The sequence below is a fragment of the Hoplias malabaricus genome, chromosome 1 (assembly GCF_029633855.1).
Source record: "Hoplias malabaricus isolate fHopMal1 chromosome 1, fHopMal1.hap1, whole genome shotgun sequence".
Classification (NCBI taxonomy): Eukaryota; Metazoa; Chordata; class Actinopteri; order Characiformes; family Erythrinidae; genus Hoplias; species Hoplias malabaricus.
The window spans coordinates 39,747,505-39,770,667 of NC_089800.1; the positions used below are offsets into that span (position 1 = coordinate 39,747,505).

The 23,163-nt window shown below is 38.6% G+C and overlaps 1 protein-coding gene across 2 annotated transcripts; it reads right to left on the reverse strand.

Moving 5' to 3' along the window:
* Nucleotides 1-699: 699 nt before the first annotated feature.
* On the reverse strand, nucleotides 700-22,753 carry LOC136708984 (POU domain class 2-associating factor 1). 2 transcript variants are annotated; one of them, XM_066683941.1, is made up of 5 exons: nucleotides 22,638-22,753; nucleotides 11,017-11,132; nucleotides 4,740-4,782; nucleotides 2,162-2,418; nucleotides 700-2,065 (listed from the first exon to the last, which is right to left on the reverse strand). In XM_066683941.1, the coding sequence occupies exons 1-5, from the start codon at nucleotides 22,651-22,653 to the stop codon at nucleotides 1,742-1,744; spliced, it is 756 nt and encodes a 251-aa protein (XP_066540038.1). In that variant the 5' UTR covers nucleotides 22,654-22,753; the 3' UTR covers nucleotides 700-1,741. The 2 variants fall into 2 exon arrangements, with proteins under 2 accessions (XP_066540038.1, XP_066540031.1); XM_066683934.1 differs by having other exon boundaries at nucleotides 2,162-2,436.
* Between the last annotated feature and the right edge of the window lie 410 nt (nucleotides 22,754-23,163).

The window sequence follows — 23,163 nt, forward strand, 5'->3', positions numbered from 1 at the left end:
AAATAAACCAGTCTTAATCATAATTACATTTACTGTAATGTTCTTCAGTGTGCTCTTATTGTGCCAGAGAAAAATCTGTTTTTATTTGGAGAGCAGGTGGAGGGAAAGGCTGCAAGGCCAGAGAAATGCTGTGGGAACAAGCCCTCAACTTGAAGACAAGATAAGAGATTTAATTCACAGGAATTCTCTTTCTTTCTTTCTTTCTTTCTTTCTTTCTTTCTTTCTTTCTTTCTTTCTTTCTTTGTTCTCCCAAAACACTTGGCTACAAGCAAACATTTGGCCTGGATTCCTCCTAGGGTGCTCCTTAGGGTTCCCAGCAAGAAGAAATATCTTTTCACTGGACAAGACATGATGGGGAATGTTTGACCGGACTGGGCAATGAAGGGAAACAAATGGACGGGGTTTTCCAGAGTTCATTCATGACACTGCACAGGGCATAGCTCTGAAATAAGTCTTAAGTGCTGTGCTCTTTGCTCCAAGATGTGACTGCACATAAATCCAATCTCCCAAACTCCTATCCAGCAAAATCATGGATTTTCAGAAGTATTGGTGTCAACAAACCTGTGTTTACAAAACAAATTTGTCTTCATTAGCCCCATTAAGCCCAAATAAGTTGAACAAGCAAAAAAAAAAATAAAAAAAATAAAAAAAAAGTAAACATCTGAATGATATATACACATATGCAACATGAATGCTTTTTTAATAAATGATATACAGCAGAATCAGAATTTTACACATACACTAAAGCAGCAGAATTTCAAAGATAATGCAGGGTTTAGCTGCAGCAAACACAAATATGCAGCTAGCTGAACTTTTGAATTGTAAATTGATCATTTCTTTCTCTGTTAACGTAACTCACTACTTAAAATATAATACAGTACATATAATGCGTGTGGTTATAAAATAGTTGAGGGAAAAATCAATGTATATACATAGATCAGCCATATATTAAAACAACCTCCTTGTGTTTACACTCATTTTCCATTTTTCCAGCTTCACTGACCATACAAGTAAATTTTGTAGTTCTACAATAACAGACATCAGCCCATCTGCTGCTGTGCATACTTTGTTAGAGATACAAGTGGATCAGACACAGCAGTGCTGCTGGAGTTTTTAAAGCCCTCAGTGTCTAGGTTGAGAATAGTCCACCAACCAAAAATATACAGTCAACAGCGTCCTGTGTTGACTGATAAAGGACTAGATAATGACCAACACCAACTGCAACTGTACAGCAACAGATAAGCTACTGTCTATGACTATACATCTACAAAGTGGACTAACAGCGTGGACAGTAAGTGGACATGGTGTTTAACAACACCAGCAGTACTACTGTGTCTGATACACTTGTACAAGTGCCACAATCAGGCAAGATGAGAAAAATCCACCCCCATTTTGAAGAGAGTGAAAACAGGACTAACACACAATGAGGTGGCATTAATTTTATGACTGATCTGTATAATAAGAGATTGGAATGTATAATTTATCATGAACTAACCAATAGAAAATAGGTAAAAAATACTTTGATAAAAATAATTTTTGTTCTTTGAATTTAATTTTAATTTTAATAAATTTTTGATTAACATTAAACTTTATATTCAAAGGTTTCTTCCCTCCTCTGTATAGTTAGGTTTGATAAATGTTTAATTACATTTTAATCTTAATAATGAATGAATAACTAATATTAGACACTTGGTAATAAGCCTTGTATTAAGATATAACTGATTAATAAGCCTAGAGCATCTTAAATATCATGCGTAAACAGGGAAGGACTGCAAGCGTAAGACTCCTTCTGATCCTCGTCATCTTCCAGAAGCTTCTCCAGAGCTAGGGTCCCCTCTGAGGCTGGGGTTGGCTCCACCTGCTGGGGTTCTGGTGCAGAAATGGGGGCTGGCATGGGGGGCAGTGACACTGGCAGAAACTGGGCAGTGGTGAGGGGTTGAGGGCATGGAGGTCGCTGCATTACAGGTCCAGAGAGAGTGGACAAGGGCTGGGCCCATGGGATGTACGCCAGTGAGCTGTCAGGAACGTCCATCTGAGGAACAGCTGAGCCAGAGGGGCTAAGGGTCTGGAACAAATAAGAGAAGAAGACAAAGGTGGTGAAAAGGGTTTTGATTTATTTCAAGGTTTCAGGTTGTAAGTTCACCGCCTGGCTGTGACTTACTCCGAGATTGGTGAATAGAGGCGTGTGTGTTAGGGTCAGCATGGAAGATGGGCCCACCACTGTGTAGCTGGGACACACAGGCTGAACAGTGGTCAGGGATGGTAGTGAAGGGATGGGCGGCTCATGGTGCAGATATTCCGGAGGAGTCCAATGACCTAGCTGCTGGAAGGCTGCCGAGCTGCTGGACTGAGTTACCCAACCTGAACACAGGGCTCCAACATCCACTGTTGAATCATTTGAGGCAATCTGGTTGGTCCCTGGCAGACCAGAGGGGCCTTTAGAGATTAAATATAGCATGAGGAAAAAACATCAACAGGTTCTTCAGTGGTTCCTGGCTTGGACTAGTAAGACTGGTAAACATATTTTACAGTATGATGTGGTTCTTCCCAAATCACATTAACAAAAGCCATGTTTTACATAGGGACATATTATACCGATTTTACAAAGTTACATGGGGCTTTCAATGCAATGTTGACATGCTTTGGTCAAAATGCAACAAGGATCAAACAACACAGCAACATTCTCTCTATGTCTGAGCTTTGTTTAGAAAATCTGCTTTCAGCACCAGTTCCTTTAAAGGACAAAAACCACATAGAACTCACCCCATAACAAGTAGCAGCATCTAGCGAGGAACAAACTATTGTTTTAACTGATTATGCCCAGCTCTCTTGCTTCTCGACTCTCATTGTATCAGTTTTGTATGATTTAACAATGCCATGTGCATTACAAATATATTGGGACATGTTGTAAAATGTAATGAAAACAAGAATTTGTGGTATTTTTTCATTTACTTGAACCTCCATTTAATGGAAAAAAAGGATAGAAAATACTTCCAATATTTTCATTCACTCAGTGTTAGTCACTCATACACTTACATGGGCACTGATGCACTTATTTTGCCCCAAACCAACTTTTTTAGTGTGTGTTGCAGACATCAGATTTTAAATTTGTTGATATGTACAAAACACAATCAAGTTGGTCAGTGAAAACTTTGGCAATATTTTCTTTGTTCTGTTGTCAGTTAAAGCTTCAAGAGAATTTACCCAATCATAGATTTAGGTTTTTAACCGCAATTTACAACATTTCCTACTGTTTTTGGAAATGGAATTTGTATAAATAACTCCAGCACTGTGATTGAAGAGACTCAGATGAAGAGATGCGAAAATTCAGAAGTATCCACATTTGAAGTAGAAAGCTGAGCAAAATCAGAATGGCTAGTTATATCCCATGTTTACTGACTTGTGTGACATTTTATTCACAGTGTGTGGGTTGATAGGCTCTAGATTCCTATATGAATGTGGCAATGCACTGAGTGAATTTTCTCATAATGTGTCCCATTTAGAAAACAGTATCGAGAAAGTTTCCTGCATACCAGAACACAGACTCAACTGACAGCATGGTCAGTGCCTCCAAATGTTTGTAGATATACATTATAACTGGTGAATTCATCTGCACCCACTGTGGACTCAGATAGTCAATGAATGCTGTCAAATCTTCCCAGAAAAGGTCCAACAACTAATATAACATCTTCAGAGAAGAGTAAAGGTTGCTAATCTCCTGATACCCAGAAAAATGGAAGTTAGAAATGTTCAGTCATTTTAATATGAAATAGGACTACTGGATATAAAAACATATTACATTGATTTTTTCCCCAAAATACTTTGAAGCCAAAGATTCTACATTTCCACAGGTGGTGCCTAACATTATACCATAAACTGTATCCACACCAGCTTTAGCAATGCCTTAATAATTTTTTTTATAAAAATAATAATTACAAAAAAAAATAATTGCAATATTTTCATTTTTAAATGGACCAATTAATAGGTGATTTTCTTATTAATAATGAACTGTAATTTCTCAATCAAAATCATGTCGCATTTGATACCAAGATTTTAATAGAAAAGCAGATTTAGTAAGTACCAGTGTCAACCACAGAGGACAAAAAAAAAAATACTGTTAGACCGATAAACATTTTTAAAATATTTATAAAAAAAACTGCTTTACAAAATCAGCTAAAATATGTTTCTCCCTAAAACATATCGAAAGATATTAGAATTATAAACATTATAAACACATATTTCAACTAATTGCCCCCCCCAAAAAAAGTGGTAATTGAGATGGTGGCCATCTTGAAATGGCAGAAATCCTGTTGCAATTGACAACAAATGATATACCAATGGAAAGTTCAGGATGTACCTACATGGCACATAATATTTCAGTAATGTAGCTTAAGTGGTTTATGAAATACCCTTTTGGGACCCATGTACACCACAGAGGACAAGAATTGCCGAGTCTTAGCAATGAAGGAAAGCTATCTATAAATATCCTTGATTTTAGAAGCAAACTTAGCTAAGATGTTTTCCATAAACCTTTATACAGTGGCCATTATAGTCTCTATAACATTCTCCCTCATTCACACCTTACTGGCTTCATCTGTTCTTTTTTCAGACATGTTAAAAAAGCTTCTAACCTAACAATGTTCTTGCTTGTTGGGGAATGCTGAGTCTGTGTACTCTGGTCTTTAAGGAGCCTACAGCAGTTTTACTGTGTCAGTCATTCCAACAAGCTTTTTACTTACCAACATGTGCATATGATGGCAGAGAGTTATTGGGAACCACCACCTGTTGAGAATTGCACAGAAATAACATGTCAAAGAAAAATTTCAATCATTAGCAGGTACATTATGGTGTAAACCCCACAGACTAACCTTTCATGTCTTCAGTTCAAGTCTTTCAAATCAAAGAAACTCATCAATCAGACCAACATTAAAACGCCCTACGTGTTTCTGCACTCGACCCTTCATTTTGTTTCATTTTGTAGTTTTACAGTTTCACAGGTTGTAAGTGGCTAATAAATTAGTGGAGCTAATAAAATGGACAATGAGCAACAACATTGTGGTTCTTGTTTCATGCAGGAACAATGAGGTCAACTATATTATGACCAACTGGTGTATGGCAAACAGAAAATTCATCAAAAGTCTCAGCAACTTTGCCTTTTTCCACAATTCCAAAGTTTAATCATAGTAGTTGGATGCATTTTCAGCTTCTCACAATCCAAATAATCCAAATGACAAATGTAGTCTCATCAGTCCAATTATCAAACCCTTACTTCCTGCCTCAGATCTCCAGGTTTTTGTGTTCTTCTGAGTTAATTATGTTCAATTTCTTTTTCTCAGCATTGCTTCTTGGCAGAGCAACTTCCTCTCAGTAGTCCTGAGTGAGTTTCCTCACAGTGGAAAGAAACACTTCTGTATCTTTCAAAATCTGAATCAATGCTACAGTTTATCCTTTGGTTATCTTCTGGGTTTTTAAATATGGTTTAACAGGTTTTCAGTTCTGAGAATGTGTTTATATATAATTTTGGCGGACTTTTGAGCAAATTCCTTTAAATGTTTTTTTTTCCTTTCCCTACACTGAAAAACGTATAAAATAAAAATATACAAAATGGTTTTAACATGCTTTTTCTATTCTGAATAGGCAATGAAATGAAATGAAATGAAATGAAATATGGGAAAAAGCGTAGCAGAAAGCACTAATTTCTTTCAAGATATGGATGGAGGTTTGGCCTCAAATAAATCAATTTTGGTCTTAGTTTAGAAAAATGTCAGTGATCCATGTCCCCATGTCCAATGAAACAATAATAAAACATGTGTCCATAGAAATGTACATGAAACTCTAAAGTAAAAGCATAAACTGAATACATTTTGTTTCTTTGGGCCAGTAAACGCAGGTTGTTATATAGACATTAACACTGCAATAGAATGCAGTAAATTTTGACAAGTACAACAGTACAGGTTTGTGTTCAAAACAGACATTTATTGATCCTCATCCCTGAAGCACTGTGTATTACTGGTGATTTCAGGAGCTACGGTTGACAGAAACCTTTCAGTTTTGTTGGTGGTGAAACAGCCACCAGAAACAGCAGCAGGACTAAAACATTCACACTCTGCCCACACTGTTGTATACACTTACAGCACAGCTTCAGACGCGTAACAGATGAAAGGAAAACAGGTACAGTAGAGATCAAAAATGAGAGAAAATGTTTAATTTCTAGATCAATATTTACAGTTGTACTAACATGACCAGAAGGGAGATTCACAGTGTAACATTCTATATCACAAAGACTGCAGGTTAATTTCCTGGCACTTGGCAAGATTTTACCCTGTATGCAGTGGCCTCTTTGACAAACTATCTGTTCTGGTGTGGGCCAAGTGCAATCAAACTTTGTTTGTGTGTATATACATGAACGGTGAATTAATTAACGGTCTTTACCCTATAAAAAATTTCTTGTAGGTGAGGCATCATCAAATCTTGACAGTTTTATCTGGATCTTTGACCAGTTAATAATTAATCAAAGTAAATAAATAATAATGCTACTGAAGTTTTTTGGTAATATCCAGCAGGTGCAGCTGATCCTGTTAGCATGGCTAATAGTTTCTTACAGTTGGGCCAGTCAAATGTATTGTTAACCCTGTGAGGCCAATTCACTGAAGATAGCAAGAAGAACATGAGTGAGGACAGCATGAATTGCTTTCTCTTGAACACATCAAAAAAGATGGGACAGTGGAATGTTTGCCACTGTGTTACATAATTATTCTTTTAAATGACACTTTTTAATCTTTGGAAATTAGGATGCTATTGATGTAGTTTTGTAAGTGCAATTTTCAGCCAATCTTTCTTGATATAGAACTTTAGAATTAGAATCAATTTATTGGCCACTGTGCTTGCACACAGAGGAATTTTTTTTTCCGCATTTAACCCAATTCATGCAGTGAAACACACATTTATACACACACTAGGGGGCAGTGAGCATATATGCCTCAACACATGGGGAGCAGCTAGAGGCTGACCTGCTGGCTCTGGGGATTGAACCGGCAACCTTACGGTTTCAAACCTAGTTCCCAAACCACCAGGCCATGGATTCAATCACCCAGTCACCATTCTCCTCTTCATGATGCATAGTAAATAGATCTGGACTGTAGTCAGCCAGTCAGTAGACACCCTCTGTGTCGACGAAGCTACAAAGTTGTAGCACATGAGGCCTAGCATTGTATTGTTGAAATAACCATGGACTTAGCAGGAAAAGCTGTCACCTTAATTTCTGCATATGTCATTCCTAGTTAACACCTTCACCTCAATCTTGGGTTGAGAAATTTTTATTTTGAACTTTTTGACAATTCTCTTATGGATATTGGCACAAAGTGGTGGGCCATGACCCTTCTTTAATGTAGTGACTGAGGATGTGGTGGATTCTCCTTTTGTCCATTTTATGTTCACTGGCATATTGCGTAATGTTTATTTTTGCTTAGATTTTTAAAATACGTTTGTAAATAAAACCACTGGAAATCATAGTTTTTAATTTGTTTGTTAATAAATAAATTTTCAACACAGTTTATATAATAATAATTAATAGCTATTTGATTGATAAATGATAATGATAAATTATGTAGTAATAATAGACATTTCTGTTGCATTTTACACAATGCCCTGACTTTCCTTTTGCATTTATACTTCAGTAAACAAAGTAAATAGTAAACAAAGTAAACAGCCATTTTTTCAGTCAAGATGTGGAATTTGTAAATCTGAGGTGGTGAAATATTTACAGTGTAAATGTACTTTCTTTCCCACACCTTAATCTTTTTGGAAGCAGAGTTGCAATATGATGACTGAAACTGTTTTATCTTCAGGCAGGAGCTTAGGCTGTCAAAATTTTTGCCGATGTTTAATCACTGAAGGTCAATGGCCGGCCAAACAGCAGTGCACTTTATTATTATCTTCCTAGAGTTGTTACCCAATCCTCCCAAACGTCCAAGGGGATTTTGCTAGGTGCTATTTCACCTAAAGCCTGATGCTGGTAAATAGTATGCTGTTGGCAGATGGACAGATGTGATGTTTATGAAATTAGCTGAAAGATAAGAGCAGATCAATCCAAGTAAAGTCGGCGGAAAGAAACATTAGACCCTGTTTTTTTTTAATTCACCCCTGATACCACTGGCGTCAAGCACTAAATTGGGCTGTATTTATGTTTTTGTGTGTTGTTAAGTATAATTATGAGGTTGGTAGGCCTGCTCCTTGGCAGGGCAACCCAGTGATTTGCATAAGGATCAATGCCCTGCAGCAGCATGGGGGAATGGTTTAACTGTCATGGAAAAACACCTGGATTATATAAGGACAAAATCCCCTTGGAGCTTGCCTGCTTTATAGGCTGCTTTGCTCTACAATTAGAAACTTGTGTCCAGCCCAAGCCAGATACTCCAGCAGGGCAGGTCCTGGAATTGAGCAAACACCAGCAAAAATGGACTCATTGTCCATGTTACGTTTTGTAAGTTTTTGAGATAATGCTGTCAATCTGACACCGCACAATAACTTATTCTTTATCAATGAATCCCAGAATTATCTGACGCCTTTTCATATCTATGTTTTTTTTCTCTGGCTTTACACATAATAATGATATGAGAGCAGGCAGTCTGATAAGAAAGTCCAACAGGTTTGGACTTGTAGTAATAGAAGATGAGTGAAAAAGGGCTGGCAGGCATAATGAACACTGTGTATGTGTATGTGTCGGAAATATACAAGATTTTGGAGACCAAAACCTGTTCATGCACCCACATTGTGGGGACTTTTCCTTGTGGGCACAACATGCTGGTCCTTATATTATTTTTATAGGTGTTTTAAAAAAATTGTTAATGTTATTGTAAGGTGTTAGGTTTCAGGGTCAGGTCAGGGTTTGTCCAGTTGAAGTTATGGATAATTTAAGGGTAAACCTTGACAAAAGAATGAACCTAGTAGCCCTTGAGTGCGTAAAATCAACAACAACAAAAAAATGTATGTGTGTGTATGGTTAAGTGTTTGGTAGGTGTGTTTTTATGAAAAAGTCTATATGGATTAATGTGTAAAAATCAAAGCACTTTAATGGAACACTAGGTAAAATGTATACCTTAAAAATGCAGCTTAAAAAATATTGTAACAGAATATTGTTCTGTTGTTGTTACTCTGTGCCCAGAAACTGCACTATGTCATTTTTTAGAAGAGGGTATGAGACCCTTTCCCCTCCCTCACTCTCCCCCTTGATGTTAGAACAGTGCTGTAAATGTGAATTAATTATAGAAGGAGCCCAGGAGCATTCATTCATTCATTATCTGTAAGCGCTTATCCAGTTCAGGTTCGCGGTGGGTCCAGAGCCTACCTGGAGTCATTGGGCGCAAGGCAGGAATACACCCTGGAGGGGGCGCCAGTCCTTCACAGGGCAACACAGACACGCACACACATTCACACCTACGGACACTTTTGAGTTGCCAATCCACCTACCAACGTGTGTTTTTGGACTGTGGGAGGAAACCGGAGCACCCGGGGGAAACCCACGCAGACACAGGGAGAACACACCAAACTCCTCACAGACAGTCACCCGGAATGGGAAACCTCCAGGTCCCTGGAGCTGTGTGACTGTGACACCTACCTGCTGCACCACCGTGCCGCCTAGTCCAGGAGCAAAAGTCTGTGCAAAATTGTGTAGTACTCACACTTTAAAGGTTAGTACAGCATGCTAGTAAACAAAATATTAACAGACTACACGGTTTCTTACTAACAGGACATAATTAACTAGTGCTATGACAGCGCATGTCATGACATGCTGAAGCTGAAACATTGTGCGACATTTTTAAAGGCTGAGACCCAAATATTTCTCTCTAGATTGCGTAGTGCACAGTGCAGGTCATAAAATAATGGTTTCTGCACTAAAATAGTGTCTTGTATATCAGATAATAAAACCATTCATATTCAATACAAGTTTAATGTCCCTCTGTCAAATTTAGTGCACTGTCTGTGTGTAAAAGTATTAGATTGAAAATTTAAGTGCACTATGTAGGGAGTAGGGCACTATTTGGAACAGAGATCAAATTTCCCAGATGTGAGAAGCTCCTCAGTTGTCATTTCCCTTTGGATTGTGGAAAGATAGCACATTATATTAAGTATATGTGAACTGACACTAATGAAGGAATTAACTCATCAGGAAATAATGAAGCATTTAACAGGGACAAATGAGTAGGGTGACCAGACGTCCTCTTTTACCCAGACATGTCCTCTTTTTTAGACTTAAAAAAAATGTCCAGGTGGAATTTCACAAACGTCCGGGATTTTGTTTTTCTAGAACTTACATAGAATTTTGAGAAGCGTTTCGTTCACAAACTAGTCCCACCCTCCCCTACTCCGTTTGGTTCGCTTGAGTGAGAAGAACATATTAATTATGTTGTTTTCATAAGATACGCACAGTTTACATTTGTTCCTGCTTAATGCTTCATTATTTCCTGATGAGTTATTTCCTTCATTACTATCAGTTCCCAATTGGGGCGCAGCTCTAGTGCTCCTTTAATATTCTTAGCAATAATGTCTGTGGGAGAATTTACATATATCTACTCAGGAGATTTGTAGCTTTAACTGCACCCTGTTATGGCATCCAACTTTTGAATATCATACAGTTACCATTCTTTTCAGAGAGACTTCCCTTCAGTTTTCCAGAGAAACAGGAGGGATAGTTTTGCTCATCTCCCAAGTGCTGTCTTAGAAAAGAGTTTTGCTTTCAAGAATGGAGCTTTAAGGTTTTTTTTTTTTTTCTTTTTTTAAATGAAAGCTCAACATTTGAAATTCTTTTTGTCCAGTGGTGGCCTGCCTTCTCTTGTATGTTTCTTGTCCAATTTTTAAAAAAATCTTAATGACATCTTTTGACTCTTACTTTGGAAATGTTTGTTGTGGTGCAGATTTTGTTGTATGTCTTGCAAGTAACGGCCATTTTGACTTAATGAAATCAGTAAGTGTGGCCTCTGACTTTTACACAGTACTAAATGTGTGTTTTACTCTCACCGCAGTCTGGGGCACTGTTTTGCCTGTGTTTCCTCTTTTTCTGCGCAGAAGTTCTTTGACGGGGTCTTTGACACGAACACCCTGGTATGGTTTAGATGCAGCCTGCTCTGACAGTGCTGTGGATAAACAAACACACACAAAATTCTGGCTTACAATAAAGTCAAACACAAGTCAGAGTGGAGGGAGGATTTTTAAGTAACTGCATACACTTCAACAATTTGTGGTCTGTGGTTGAACGTTGATGGCATCATACTCTCTGCTGTTACTAATATTAACTGCTTATTACAAATGTAGGATCTTCAGGCTTATTCTTCAATAATGTAATAAATGACACTGTTATTCATCCCCACAAAATGTGACTTTATATCTGATTATACTTGATCTGATTAGCGTAACTGCAGCATTAGGTGACCTAAAGGGGAATTCCACTGATTTTTCAGAATTTCCGCATAGTTGACTTGTTATGTAAACAGTCTTTCAGAATGGCTTGATATAAAGTGGTTCATTGTAGTCAAATGCGTTCACTGACATTTTTACAGTGGTGGTAGTGGGAACCAGACATATTCCATCCCAAACAAACTTAGTGAACAGACCTTCTGAATTTTACATGAAATGTTAAAATTAGAGTAAATCTGAAAGACAAAAATTATTGGTTTATGGACTGATGGAGTTGGTTGAGGACTTCTTTAATGGAACTTATCAATCATAAACATATATTTGTATTTTTTTGTATTTACATATTTAAACAGGTGCTTTACATTTTTCATAAAAATAGCAAGTATGATGAAAACTGTCACTTTTCAAAATAGCAAACAAAACAAAACAAAAAACATGTATCTCAGTTTTTGTGGATTTTTAGTTTACTACATCATTAGAACACAGCAGATATGCTTCAAATTGTGTGAAAATGTAATGATGAATGTCTGTCTGACATCCATTGTCTGAAACTGCTTATCCAATTCAGGGTCATAGTTGGTCCGGAGCCTATCCAGAATCACTGGGTGCAAGGCAGGAACACACCCTGGAGGGGGCACCAGTCCTTCACAGGGCGACACACACTCACACATTCACTCCCACCTATGGACACTTTTGAGTCACCAATCCACCTACCAACGTGTGTTTTTGGATCATGGGAGGAAACCGGAGCACCCGGAGGAAACCCACATGGACACAGGGAGAACACACTAAACTCCTCACAGACGGTCACCCGGAACGGGACTCGAACACACAACCTCCAGGACCCTGGAGCTGTGTGACTGCAATACTGCCTGCTATGATGAACGGACTAGAAGAAATGCTTCAAAATGACATTTATTACATTAAAAATGTATTTGATTTTTTTTTTACACTTAAATTAAAAGTTAAGAAAGTTTTTTCCTTCTACTGTAAAGTTACTATTTTGGAGATACATGTTTTTCTAAGGACAGTGATGAAACATATTGAATTAAGCTCTAGAAATTTAAACATCAAATTAAGCTTACTAAACAATAAATCCTCTTTGTCATGATAGATATTTATGCTAGACTATGCTTAATTACTTATGCAGCACTTTTCTAGACACCTTAAATTCTTTACATTATTTGCAGCTTGAGGGAATCATCCAATATCCACTAAAATGCAGCTTCAACCTTGTTGACATGACAGCAGCCAATCCACATCACTCACCAGACATCAGTTATTTGGTAAAGAGGCAATAGCACATGGCAGGAACCACAGATGGGGCACCTGTCCATTACAGGGCAAATCATGCTCAACCTGTCACTCACACTCCCACACCTGTGGGCAATTTTGCACAGCTAACTCAGCTACCAACATTTCATATGATATCATATCATATACAGTAAATCTAGAAGAAGGGCCCAAGTGGGAGAATGTATATAAAAACATGTCTGTCCCCAAGAGAGAGCCCTGAGGTACTCTATGTGTAATAGAGGAAGGCAAGGTAGCCATAAAATATTATATAAAATGTTGCATTTTCCAAATATGAGGGAAACTATAAACAGTGCATTACCCTACATGACAACAGTACACTTCAGTCAATGCAACTAAATAGCAACATTAATAGAGTAAAAAAATGTACAAATATCTTAAAAAATTACATTGATAGAAGACAGCGTTTGACAGGGCTTAAATCCTCTTTGGGTAAATGACCCTTAAATTTTAATAGGTTTTCACACTTTTACATTTCTTTTTTATTTCTTTTGATTTTTTTATTTTAGTTTTTTGCTGAAATATCACCCCAATTACTAGTCATTTCCAATTATCAGTGGGTCTCCGCCAGTCACACAGAACCACTGGCCTCCTAGATTGAGGTAAACCTACAGCTACTTTCTGAACTGCTACTATCACAACACAACGGAGCCAGCCAGAGGAGGATGCAAACTGCCCAGAACTATCATTTGGCTGAAAGAAGCCTGTGCTAGCTAGCACCATGAGCACAGAAATGTGAGGATAGGAGGAGGTATCCTCTCCACCAAAGGTCAGTATCAAACCAAAAATCTCCTGAAGGCCAACAATTAGATTGTACTCAGACTGACATCTTCATCTTACTGTGATGCATGTCTGACTGTTTTATGAACCTTGATTATGTGTGGGAAAGTTTTAGCTTGATTATATGATGGTAAATATTAGCATCATATTCTAGGGAAGTATTTGGTAAACCTAACATCATGTTACTGAATATAATTAAATTTTAGATTATGGGCTCAAGGAATCAGCAGCATTGGAGATAAGAAAATTCTGCAGTACCCTGGCTGCACTCTGCTGTGTGTACTCAAGGAGGGGTGGCTGCTCTGTGGTCTATAAAGCATGAGAGCAGATGTGAACACCTTTCACTGAGAAAAAAAAAATGCTAGAAGCTTTAATGAATAGGACTTTTGGAATTTCCATGCCTTCTCCATTCACTAAACATTAGCACATTCACTCACAAACATCCGCCTATAATCAGCTCCCTTGTTTAATCTAAAGGCAGTTCTTGGTAGTGATTTAAATTGTCATTACTCTGTGAGTCATTGTTTGTGAAACGTTGTTTCCTGCAGTAGTAAAACTCCCTCTCTCGCTCCCAAGCCAAGAATCTCAGTAGGTCAACATTTGCCTTCCAATATTTTCAATCAAACATGTGCACATTTTTGCTATCCAATACCAAACCTTGGTCAGTGCCACTCTAAATTTCCCCAAAGACAAGCCTGACATATATTTACTACCATTTACTACATATATTTACCATGACTACCTATAGTTGAGAGGCGATGGCAAAACAGTAGTAAACATATTGCCTGGTCCATGATGCTGAACATGGGTCCATTACATCAGATATGTTTTTAAATCAAAAGTATGTAAATGTTTCACACCACTTATTACTACTCAATTCACCTACTTTAAGGTAAACTCATAGGGGACACCGTTATTAAATTGTATGATCTCACAGAAACAAAGGTAATGAAATGGGAATCTCTGAAGCAGCTATACATTATACCAAGGTTGACAAGCTCAATACTAAATGCTGGCTACAAGAGTATGAAGCCCCACAGTATTGGCCAGTACTTTTATGCTAATTTGGACTGGTGTTTGTAAGGTTACAACTACTAAGCACACAAAACCTCCTGGATGCTGAATGACATCAAGTGTTCACAGACATGCTCCGGTAAATCTGTGGGTTTTGTAGGTATGTAAATATATCAGGTCAAGTTTGTAAATGTTATGTCATCCTTGTCCACTGTACACATGGGATTGGACTATCAGTATATGGTGTGCAGGATTGGACTATAATTATGCAGTTCATGGGATTTGACTATGATTTTGTGGTGATTTTGTGGTGTATGGAATTGAAGCATTAAGGTATGTTGTATGGGATTTTAATATGAATGTATAGGGTATGGCAGGGTTCCCCAATAGGCGGCAAAGAATTAAACATTTGGCTCACCACCAACACAGCCACAGTCACATTGGGTTTGTGTCTTCAAATTTTTGCATGTCACATTCCTAATTTTTCGCCGCTACTGATAGAATACCTGCTGCACGGTGGCGCAACAGGTAGTGTCACAGTCACACGGCTCCAGGGACCTGGAGGTTGTGGGTTTGATTCCCACTCTGGGTGACTGTCTGTGAGGGGTTTGGTGTGTTCTCCCTGTGTCCGTGTGGGCTTCCTCCAGGTGCTCCGGTTTCCTCCCACAGTCCAAAAACACACGTTGGTAGGTGGATTGGTGACTCAAAAATGTCCGTAGTTGTGAGTGTGTTAGTGAATGTGTGTGTGTGTGTGTTGCCCTGTGAAGGACTGGCGCCCCCTCCAGGGTGTATTCCCGCCTTGCGCCCAATGATTCCAGGTATGCAGGAGGGTTTACAGTGCTGATTGCTGGCCTCACACTCAGCCACGCCCATTTCACCAGGCTAAAGCTGTTTCTCAATGTGCGTTCTTGCGTGTCCTTAAGTCTTTCCAAGTTCCACATCTAGCCAAGTACAGTCTAAATACGCGAACGTGTTCTTGCTCGGCCCGTATTATAGAGAATGCACTGGGACGAGACTTATTTAGACTTGAGAGAGTCCGATTTCTCAGAATTTATTTCGCACCAACCTCAGCGCCGATGGCTTTTCCCGCCACTGTGACGGTGACTCATCAAGTACGTTGGTGTTCCAATTACAGAACGCCCACAGCGTCCTCACGTTATCAGAGCTTTGTACTCGCGAGTCGAACTCGCCAAGTTTTGTACAACCAAGTACGGCCGTTCGAATTTTGTGTTAAGAAACAGCCTAAGTGAAATGCAAAAACCCAGTGTGACCAGGGCCTAAACGCTACTGGTGCCAAAAAGACAAAAAAAAAAAAGAAAAAAAAGAAAAGCAAACCAGTCAGCGCCAATTTCAGGTCTCCTGTTTCAACCCACTGCTGTCACTTCTCTCATTGAATGGTGAGTAAAATCAAATAACTATAGTTAGTTAGGCCAATTAGTAATAGTAATAATAATAATATGATTACAGAAAGCAGGTAGTGTCGCAGTCACACAGCTCCAGGGGCCTGGAGGTTGTGGGTTCGATTCCCGCTCCGGGTGACTGTCTGTGAGGAGTTGGTGTGTTCTCCCCATGTCTGCGTGGGTTTCCTCCGGGTGCTCCGGTTTCCTCCCACAGTCCTAAAAACACACGTTGCAGGTGGATTGGCGACTCGAAAGTGTCTGTAGGTGTGAGTGAATGTGTGTCTGTCTGTGTTGCCCTGTGAAGGAAAGGCGTCCCCTCCAGGGTGTATTCCTGCCTTGCGCCCGATGATTCCAGGTAGGGACCCCCCGCGACCCTAAATTGGATAAGTGGTTACAGATGATGGATGGATGTCCTGCACTATATGAAATAGTGTGAGGATGGTGTTGGTTGGATGTGGCCCTTGAGGGAAAAATAACTGTGGACCCCTGTTGTATGGGATTGGACTATGAATGCAAATACATTTTTGCTTGCTTTAGTGGTACAGGTGATCAACAGACAAATAAATGGCCATTGGGCCTGTGTGACCCAGATTATAAATGGATTTATTGAAATGTATTTTTACTGCATACAGGTGCCAAGTGTGGCTCTTTGAACTTGTTAAATTTATCAGTTTAATCTATAAAACCCAAACAAAAGAATGTCTCTCCTAGAAGTGTTCAACCAGCCAAAGCTATCTGAAACCTTGAATTGAAGGAGTGTAGTTAAATATGTGGCAACGGAGTAAGCAGGTATGGATCTTACTTCCATCCATCCATCCATTATCTGTAACCGCTTATCCAATTCAGGGTCGCGGGGGGTCCAGAGCCTACCTGGAATCATTGGGCGCAAGGCGGGAATACACCCTGGAGGGGACGCCAGTTCTTCACAGGGCAACACAGACACACATACATTCACACCTACGGACACTTTCGAGTCGCCAATCCACCTGCAACGTGTGTTTTTGGACTGTGGGAGGAAACCGGAGCACCCGGAGGAAACCCACGCGGACTCGGGGAGAACACACCAACTCCTCACAGACAGTCACCCGGAGCGCCTGGCAGGCCCCTGGAGTTGTGTGACTGCGACACTACCTGCTGCGCCACCGTGCCGCCCGGATCTTACTTTATGTCCTTAAATAATCCTCTCACTTCCTACAGTGAAGGCACCTCATTCCGTAGTTATTCCGTAGAATAATTGTGATATATACAAAGACTTAATGTGAAATGTTGATTGTGGAGAAACGTAATGATTAAGATTTCATTAAAGTTGTGGTGATAGGAATCAGCCATCACAATGTCTTCAGCACTAATATATATTTACTGTACAAACAACCATTGAACCTACAGGTGTCTTCTGAGTGTTTTTATGTAATGTTCATCCATCCATCCATCCATCCTTTCTCTATAACTGCAGCCTACCTGGAATCACTGGACATAAAGAATAAAAAATCCAACTCAGGATTTCACACACTCATATAGTAACTCATACATTAACACCTACTGACAATTTTGAACAGCCAGTACACCAACTTATGTTTTGGTGTTTTTAAAATTATTTCTTGGACTGTGAAACGCAGTTATATGGGGAGAACCCAGGGGCAGTGATTGAACCCACAGACCTAGCATCCTGTTCCACCTCTGTATGGCCCTGTATGGAAAATGTTGATAATGGTAAAATATTTCTGACTTTTCGGTGTAACATGCAGGTAGCCCTCATATATTTTTGACCAATATTTGTTAGACATACATGGTTGATATCAAAAATATCATGAAACAACGTTTTAATCCCCATACATTGTACACAATACATTTGTAGACACCTCTTATAATGAACAAATATTCAGCTGTGTTATAGTGCACTCACTGTCGGCAGGTTCTGCTGTGTATTCTCCATAGAAAAGCACGATATTCAATTAAACACTGTATTTAAGTTTAAGTTAACCATGCTCAATGTCAAAAGCAGGTATAAAGGCCTGCTTGCAATCTTCTCTCCATTTTACAAAGACAAATCTAGTGGTAGCCATTTTTTATTACATTAATTAATCTTTCAGATGTGGGCTATGTAAATGTCTGATGCCCCGCAGGAAAACTGATTCAGTGGTAGTTAAACCACTGCAGTTTATGCACACCCCTTTCAATACTGTAAATACACTGACATGCCAAAAGTTATGGGATACCTGTATGTAAATGGATAATGAAGTGGCGTTACCTCAGGGAATGGCTTGGGAATGCTAACACCTGTATAATATTGGGGTGGTGGCGTGTGGCTAGTTGTCCATGCATGCAAACAGACAAAGCAACTCAACATATACATTCAATGCAGGAGGCCCCACATTCATATCCTGTAGGTCAGTGCAGCATTTTTTAGCTTCCATAGGATATTGGAGCAGAAGACCCAGCAGAGTGCCTTGGGAGACAAATGGGTTCGTTGGGTTTGCACTATTACATGAATCTTACCATCAGCTCAAAACAACTGGTACTGTGACTCACCGGACCATGTCACATTGCCAGTCCTCTAGGGTCGGGTTAGCAACCTTACAAGTCCAAGTGAGGTGCTGTGTCTGGCGACGCGATTAACAGAGGCCCTCTGGTGGGACCTCTGCACTGACCTTCAGGATATGCATGAGCCTCTTGTACTGTGGATGCGATTACTGCCATTGTCTGTTCACATGGACGATTTTAGGCAGGCACCGCCTATGGGTGGACACTGCACTGTCCACTGCGTGTGGTAATGTTTTCTATGACGTCTTCCAAGTACACACATGACACTGTCGATTGAAGAATTTTAAATACATGCCCAATTTTGTAAACAGAACCTCCTTGTTCGAAACTTGTTAGCTTATTCACGTTGCCTTGCCATGAGTATGCTGGCTAGTGTTTAATTTCACTTACACCTCACCTCAACTGATAAAAATGTGAGCACTCCCAAGCTGTCCCCTGAGGTAACACCACTTCAAAATCAATTTACATACTGCAATCCCATGGACATGGCCCATCAGCATTTATTGACTAAAGACAATAGTGTATGTGTCACAGGGCCTCTAATATATGTATGTGATTTCCAAAACAAGTCATGTGGGGTGGGATTGGGGCTCTTAAACTCTGCAGTTTTCTTTGCTGTTCTGCACCTGAGACTGTGAAGGACCTTACAAAATATATAGCTGTGTTCACTCAGCGGTGGGAAAACACAATAACAAGCCCATTACTGGGAACTCCCACTCTAAACTTTCTCTTAATAATGTCATATGTTACTGTTCAGATTTATTATCATCTGAGTCACAAACTCTGCTTAGACTTGTCGGTGCAGGGCTACCTTCAATAAACTAAAGGTTCAAAGGCGTAAGAGGATGATGTGGCAAAAATAATTCACAGGGGCCTGGAAGCATTTGTACAATGTGTAACACTCTATTATAAGAAATGGGAACATAAAGCAAAATTTAAAAAAATGCTAAAAAAAATGAATGATATAAGATTTAAAAAAATACTGCAGTTTATTCACACTGTAATTACTTGTGATTTGTGGCTTGTAGAGAATCCCACACTGCAGGGAATGTTCCCACAATGTTGGCTAACATTGCTTACCACTCCTAATAATGATTTAAACTGTTATTCAACAATTTTTTTAAGAATGGCAAAATGTTAAACATAAATTATTTTAATTCCATCCTTCAGAAGAAGTGTGCTGCATAGTTTAAGCCTCACAGATGTTACATGATCACAAAAAAGAACATTGTCAATTCAACATTCAGGAAAGGTTTTGAGTGAAACTGAAGCCTGAGAGTGATTTTCTTTAGGACAGTATCAGTATTTCTAGTAAATAACACGTGTCAGACAATGATTTGATTCCCAGCTCAAGCAGGAACACCAAAAATGTCCATAGGCAAGGCTCCTACAACCACCTTACTCTGCAATGAGGTTACAGACATCACTCTGCATAAAAAGGTTTAGCAAGTGTTATAAATGTCTACAGATGTCTACAAATTTCTATATGTGTATATTTACACAGTGAGGTCCACAAGTCTGACACCACTTGGGATTTCTCTTTTATTAAAAATCTAAAACTTTAGAACTGTGAAATTGTCAGAATTTTTACATTTTAAAGCAAATGTACAAGTACAGTCAGTGAAGTACTGAATAAATTTAAGTTTCTCTACTGTTGTAATGTTAAATTTAAGTGCAGTTTTGAGACTGAGAGTAAGTCCAGCATCTGAAATATAAACCACTGAAACAGGAATAACTGACAAAATCAGACGCACTCTAATAATAATAATAATATTAACTTGATCAAATAGTCTTTTATGCAGTTGAACATGTTCAGGTTAATGTTCAGATATCTATGTCGTCTGATCTCTTCCAGTGAAGCTGGTCTTCATAGACTCTCAGAGGGATTTGATGGAGTCACTGGAGGCTTTCACACAAACTTGATTGCACTGCCAGTAAAGCAAAAGAATGAAATTATTAGATCCGAATTAAAAAGACCAGCTACATTTTTTTTGTCATGCTTTTTTTCTGCTCATGATATCATTTGCATTTTATAAGTTTCATTTGAATATGAAGGACTCCAGAATACTTTCAATAATACATTTCCTCAGAATTTTGGAGCCCTATTTAAATAATTTCCTAATTCCCTCTGTTCCAGCCTCAATCGGCATTTTATTGCTTTGGATATCCATCACTAGTGCATTAGCCTTTACAGGAAATTAGATAAGATTTTCTTGAGAAATGTTTCACATGCAGCTGAAAAAATATACCTCTAAATGTGTTGCAAATTACCTTCATTAAAAAAAAAACGTAGAAGTCTTTACTTTGTAGCACTATGAGATGTAAATGTAAAGTGCGTTATAAATAAAATGTTATTATTATTATTATTAATTTGTTTTATTCAGTCCCCTCAGAAAACACATTTGGACACAATGTGGGCACAACACATGTGGATACTTCTGGCAAATATAGGGCACTGCCCTTATTAAAACACATGGTCCAAATGGAATAAAACACATGGGTGGCCAGTTCTGGAGAAATGGCAATGATAACATTAGGTCACTGGTAGGATTACATCCCCCAGCGCACATTTTTCCTAATCTTTGCAGATGTCTGTTAGCTAATGTAGCAGGTCTGAAGATTTTGTGCTCTCCTTCAAGTGTGTTAAGCAATTTGTTGGTGTTGTGTGAACAGCAATTAAAAAAAATGCAGGGGCTGGTTTTGTGTGTCTCAAAGGATGCATGTGGTACGATATAATTTTGGGAATTCTAGGTTATGGACAGAAATGGGAATGACTAAATTGGGAACAAAATAAAAAATACACTGAAAAGTATGTCACATTTAGAGATATGGAAGTGCTGCTGACTTCATTACATTACATGAAGGCTGATTGTGGTGTGTCTTTGTGGCCAGATATATTTAGCTATCCAAGTCCAGAAACAAATAAACAAACAAAAAACACTATCTTCGGTCTATCTTCAAGAGTTGCACCACTGCACAATTGCCAGCACAGCAGGATTTCAGGGGTTCAAAAAAGAGGAAGCATTGCAGCTGTGAAGGGTTCTTTTTTTTTTTTTCTGTTTTTTTTTTCTTGTTGTGGGAGTTTGGGGGGAGGGGGGTGGTTACTGTACTGTTTTGCATACCAAGATTAAGCCATTAGGCCTTCAACTCTCACCCCCTCCCCCAAACACATGGGAATAGTTCTGTTAGAGTTTTATATTTCCAGCGAATATGTGGTCTCTTGAATGATAAGCTTATTACAACACAGTAGGTGCTTTTATTATCATCAATAAAATACTGTTCACCAGTACATCTGTCCAGATCATCACAACCGAATAAGCACTTCCACAATTCCGTTCTGTTAATAATTACCTCTAAACAGACAAAAAATAGCACCCCAGCCTGAACACCATTAAAAAAAAAAAGCTAAAATCAACTATGGGCTAATAAAAGTCTAATTCAATATTATTCGATGGAATAACATTATTAGGATTAAAGTCTCCTGCACATTCTGTGTACGGACGGCATCATATCAGGCTTCTGAATGAAAATGTTCATGCAAAAGTTAGAGCACTATCGTTTCCACGTCTGACCACATAAATGGAACATGGAAATCAACAGCAGTTGGAAAATGCGTTATCATTTCCATAATAGACTGAGTCTGTTTAATTTGATTCCCTGATTTTCAAGCATTTAAATCTCTACCTCAATCACGACCCCCCAGTCATTTTGGGTCTAAATTTGCCAGTAAAAGACCATGCAATGCGTTTAATACTGTCAACTTCAGTAAAGTAGCAGATGTGCAGGATGTGTAGCATCTGTCCAAAAATATGCATTTTTACACTAGAAAGAAAACACCCTACTTTGCCTTCAGTGGAAGTTAATGGAGCATTTCTATGCATTTATCTATATTTTATCACAAAATAATAGGACTATGTAAAGAATAGCAGAAAATTTCCAACCTCTCCAACACCCCCCCCCCCAATGTATGCAGATACAATGTTTTATTCCAAAAGCCATTAAGTCAATCATTTACTGAAATGTATTTGGTTATAGAGAAAACAATCCATAATTACTGAGGTTACGAGTGTGTCTACGTGTGTGCATCCATTTAACGTGACACAAGAGCAGCATGAATTAAACCTTCAGATATTTAGTATATATATATATATACATACAGTCAAATATTGTACTTACATTTTCCCATGTGCATACTCTGATTTATAATATTGTTATATACTTTTCAGCATGAAGCAAAAAGAAAAAGGAAAAAAAGAAAGAAACCACCCCAAAAAAGCCTTAATTCTCCTCAGAATTAAGCAGCGATTGCTTGAGTGAGCTGCCTTATAATAGCAACAGCAAAGCAGTTTCAAGTGATGTCACCAAGAAGCAGAACCACCAGTTTCCCACTTCATTTAAATGTCACTTGTTTGTCTGTTAATTTGCTGAAGTCCTTGATACCACACCAGCATTCAGAACTGTCTTCCCCAATTAATCATCATCTGAAATATCTAAGATGTTTTGGAATGGGTTTTTTTGACCCAAAACGAATGATATAACGTACCTCACCTCACTAATGTTCTCATGGCTGAATGTGATCACAACAGAACAGTAATGTCTTGTAGAAAGTTTCACTGCAAAGTGTTACTGCAGCAAAGGGGAACAAACTTATGGATACATTTCCTTTCACAGGAAATACTGGAAGAGCACAATTATTTGGTCA

Excerpts from the sequence above, each read along its gene's own strand:
- LOC136708984 (XM_066683934.1), bottom strand. Across the intron at positions 2,437-4,739 it reads GCCATCATATGCACATGTTG|GCCCCTCTGGTCTGCCAGGG; the intron begins GTAAGTAAAAAG and ends TAATCTCTAAAG. Across the intron at positions 2,066-2,161 it reads CTCTATTCACCAATCTCGGA|ACCCTTAGCCCCTCTGGCTC; the intron begins GTAAGTCACAGC and ends TATTTGTTCCAG.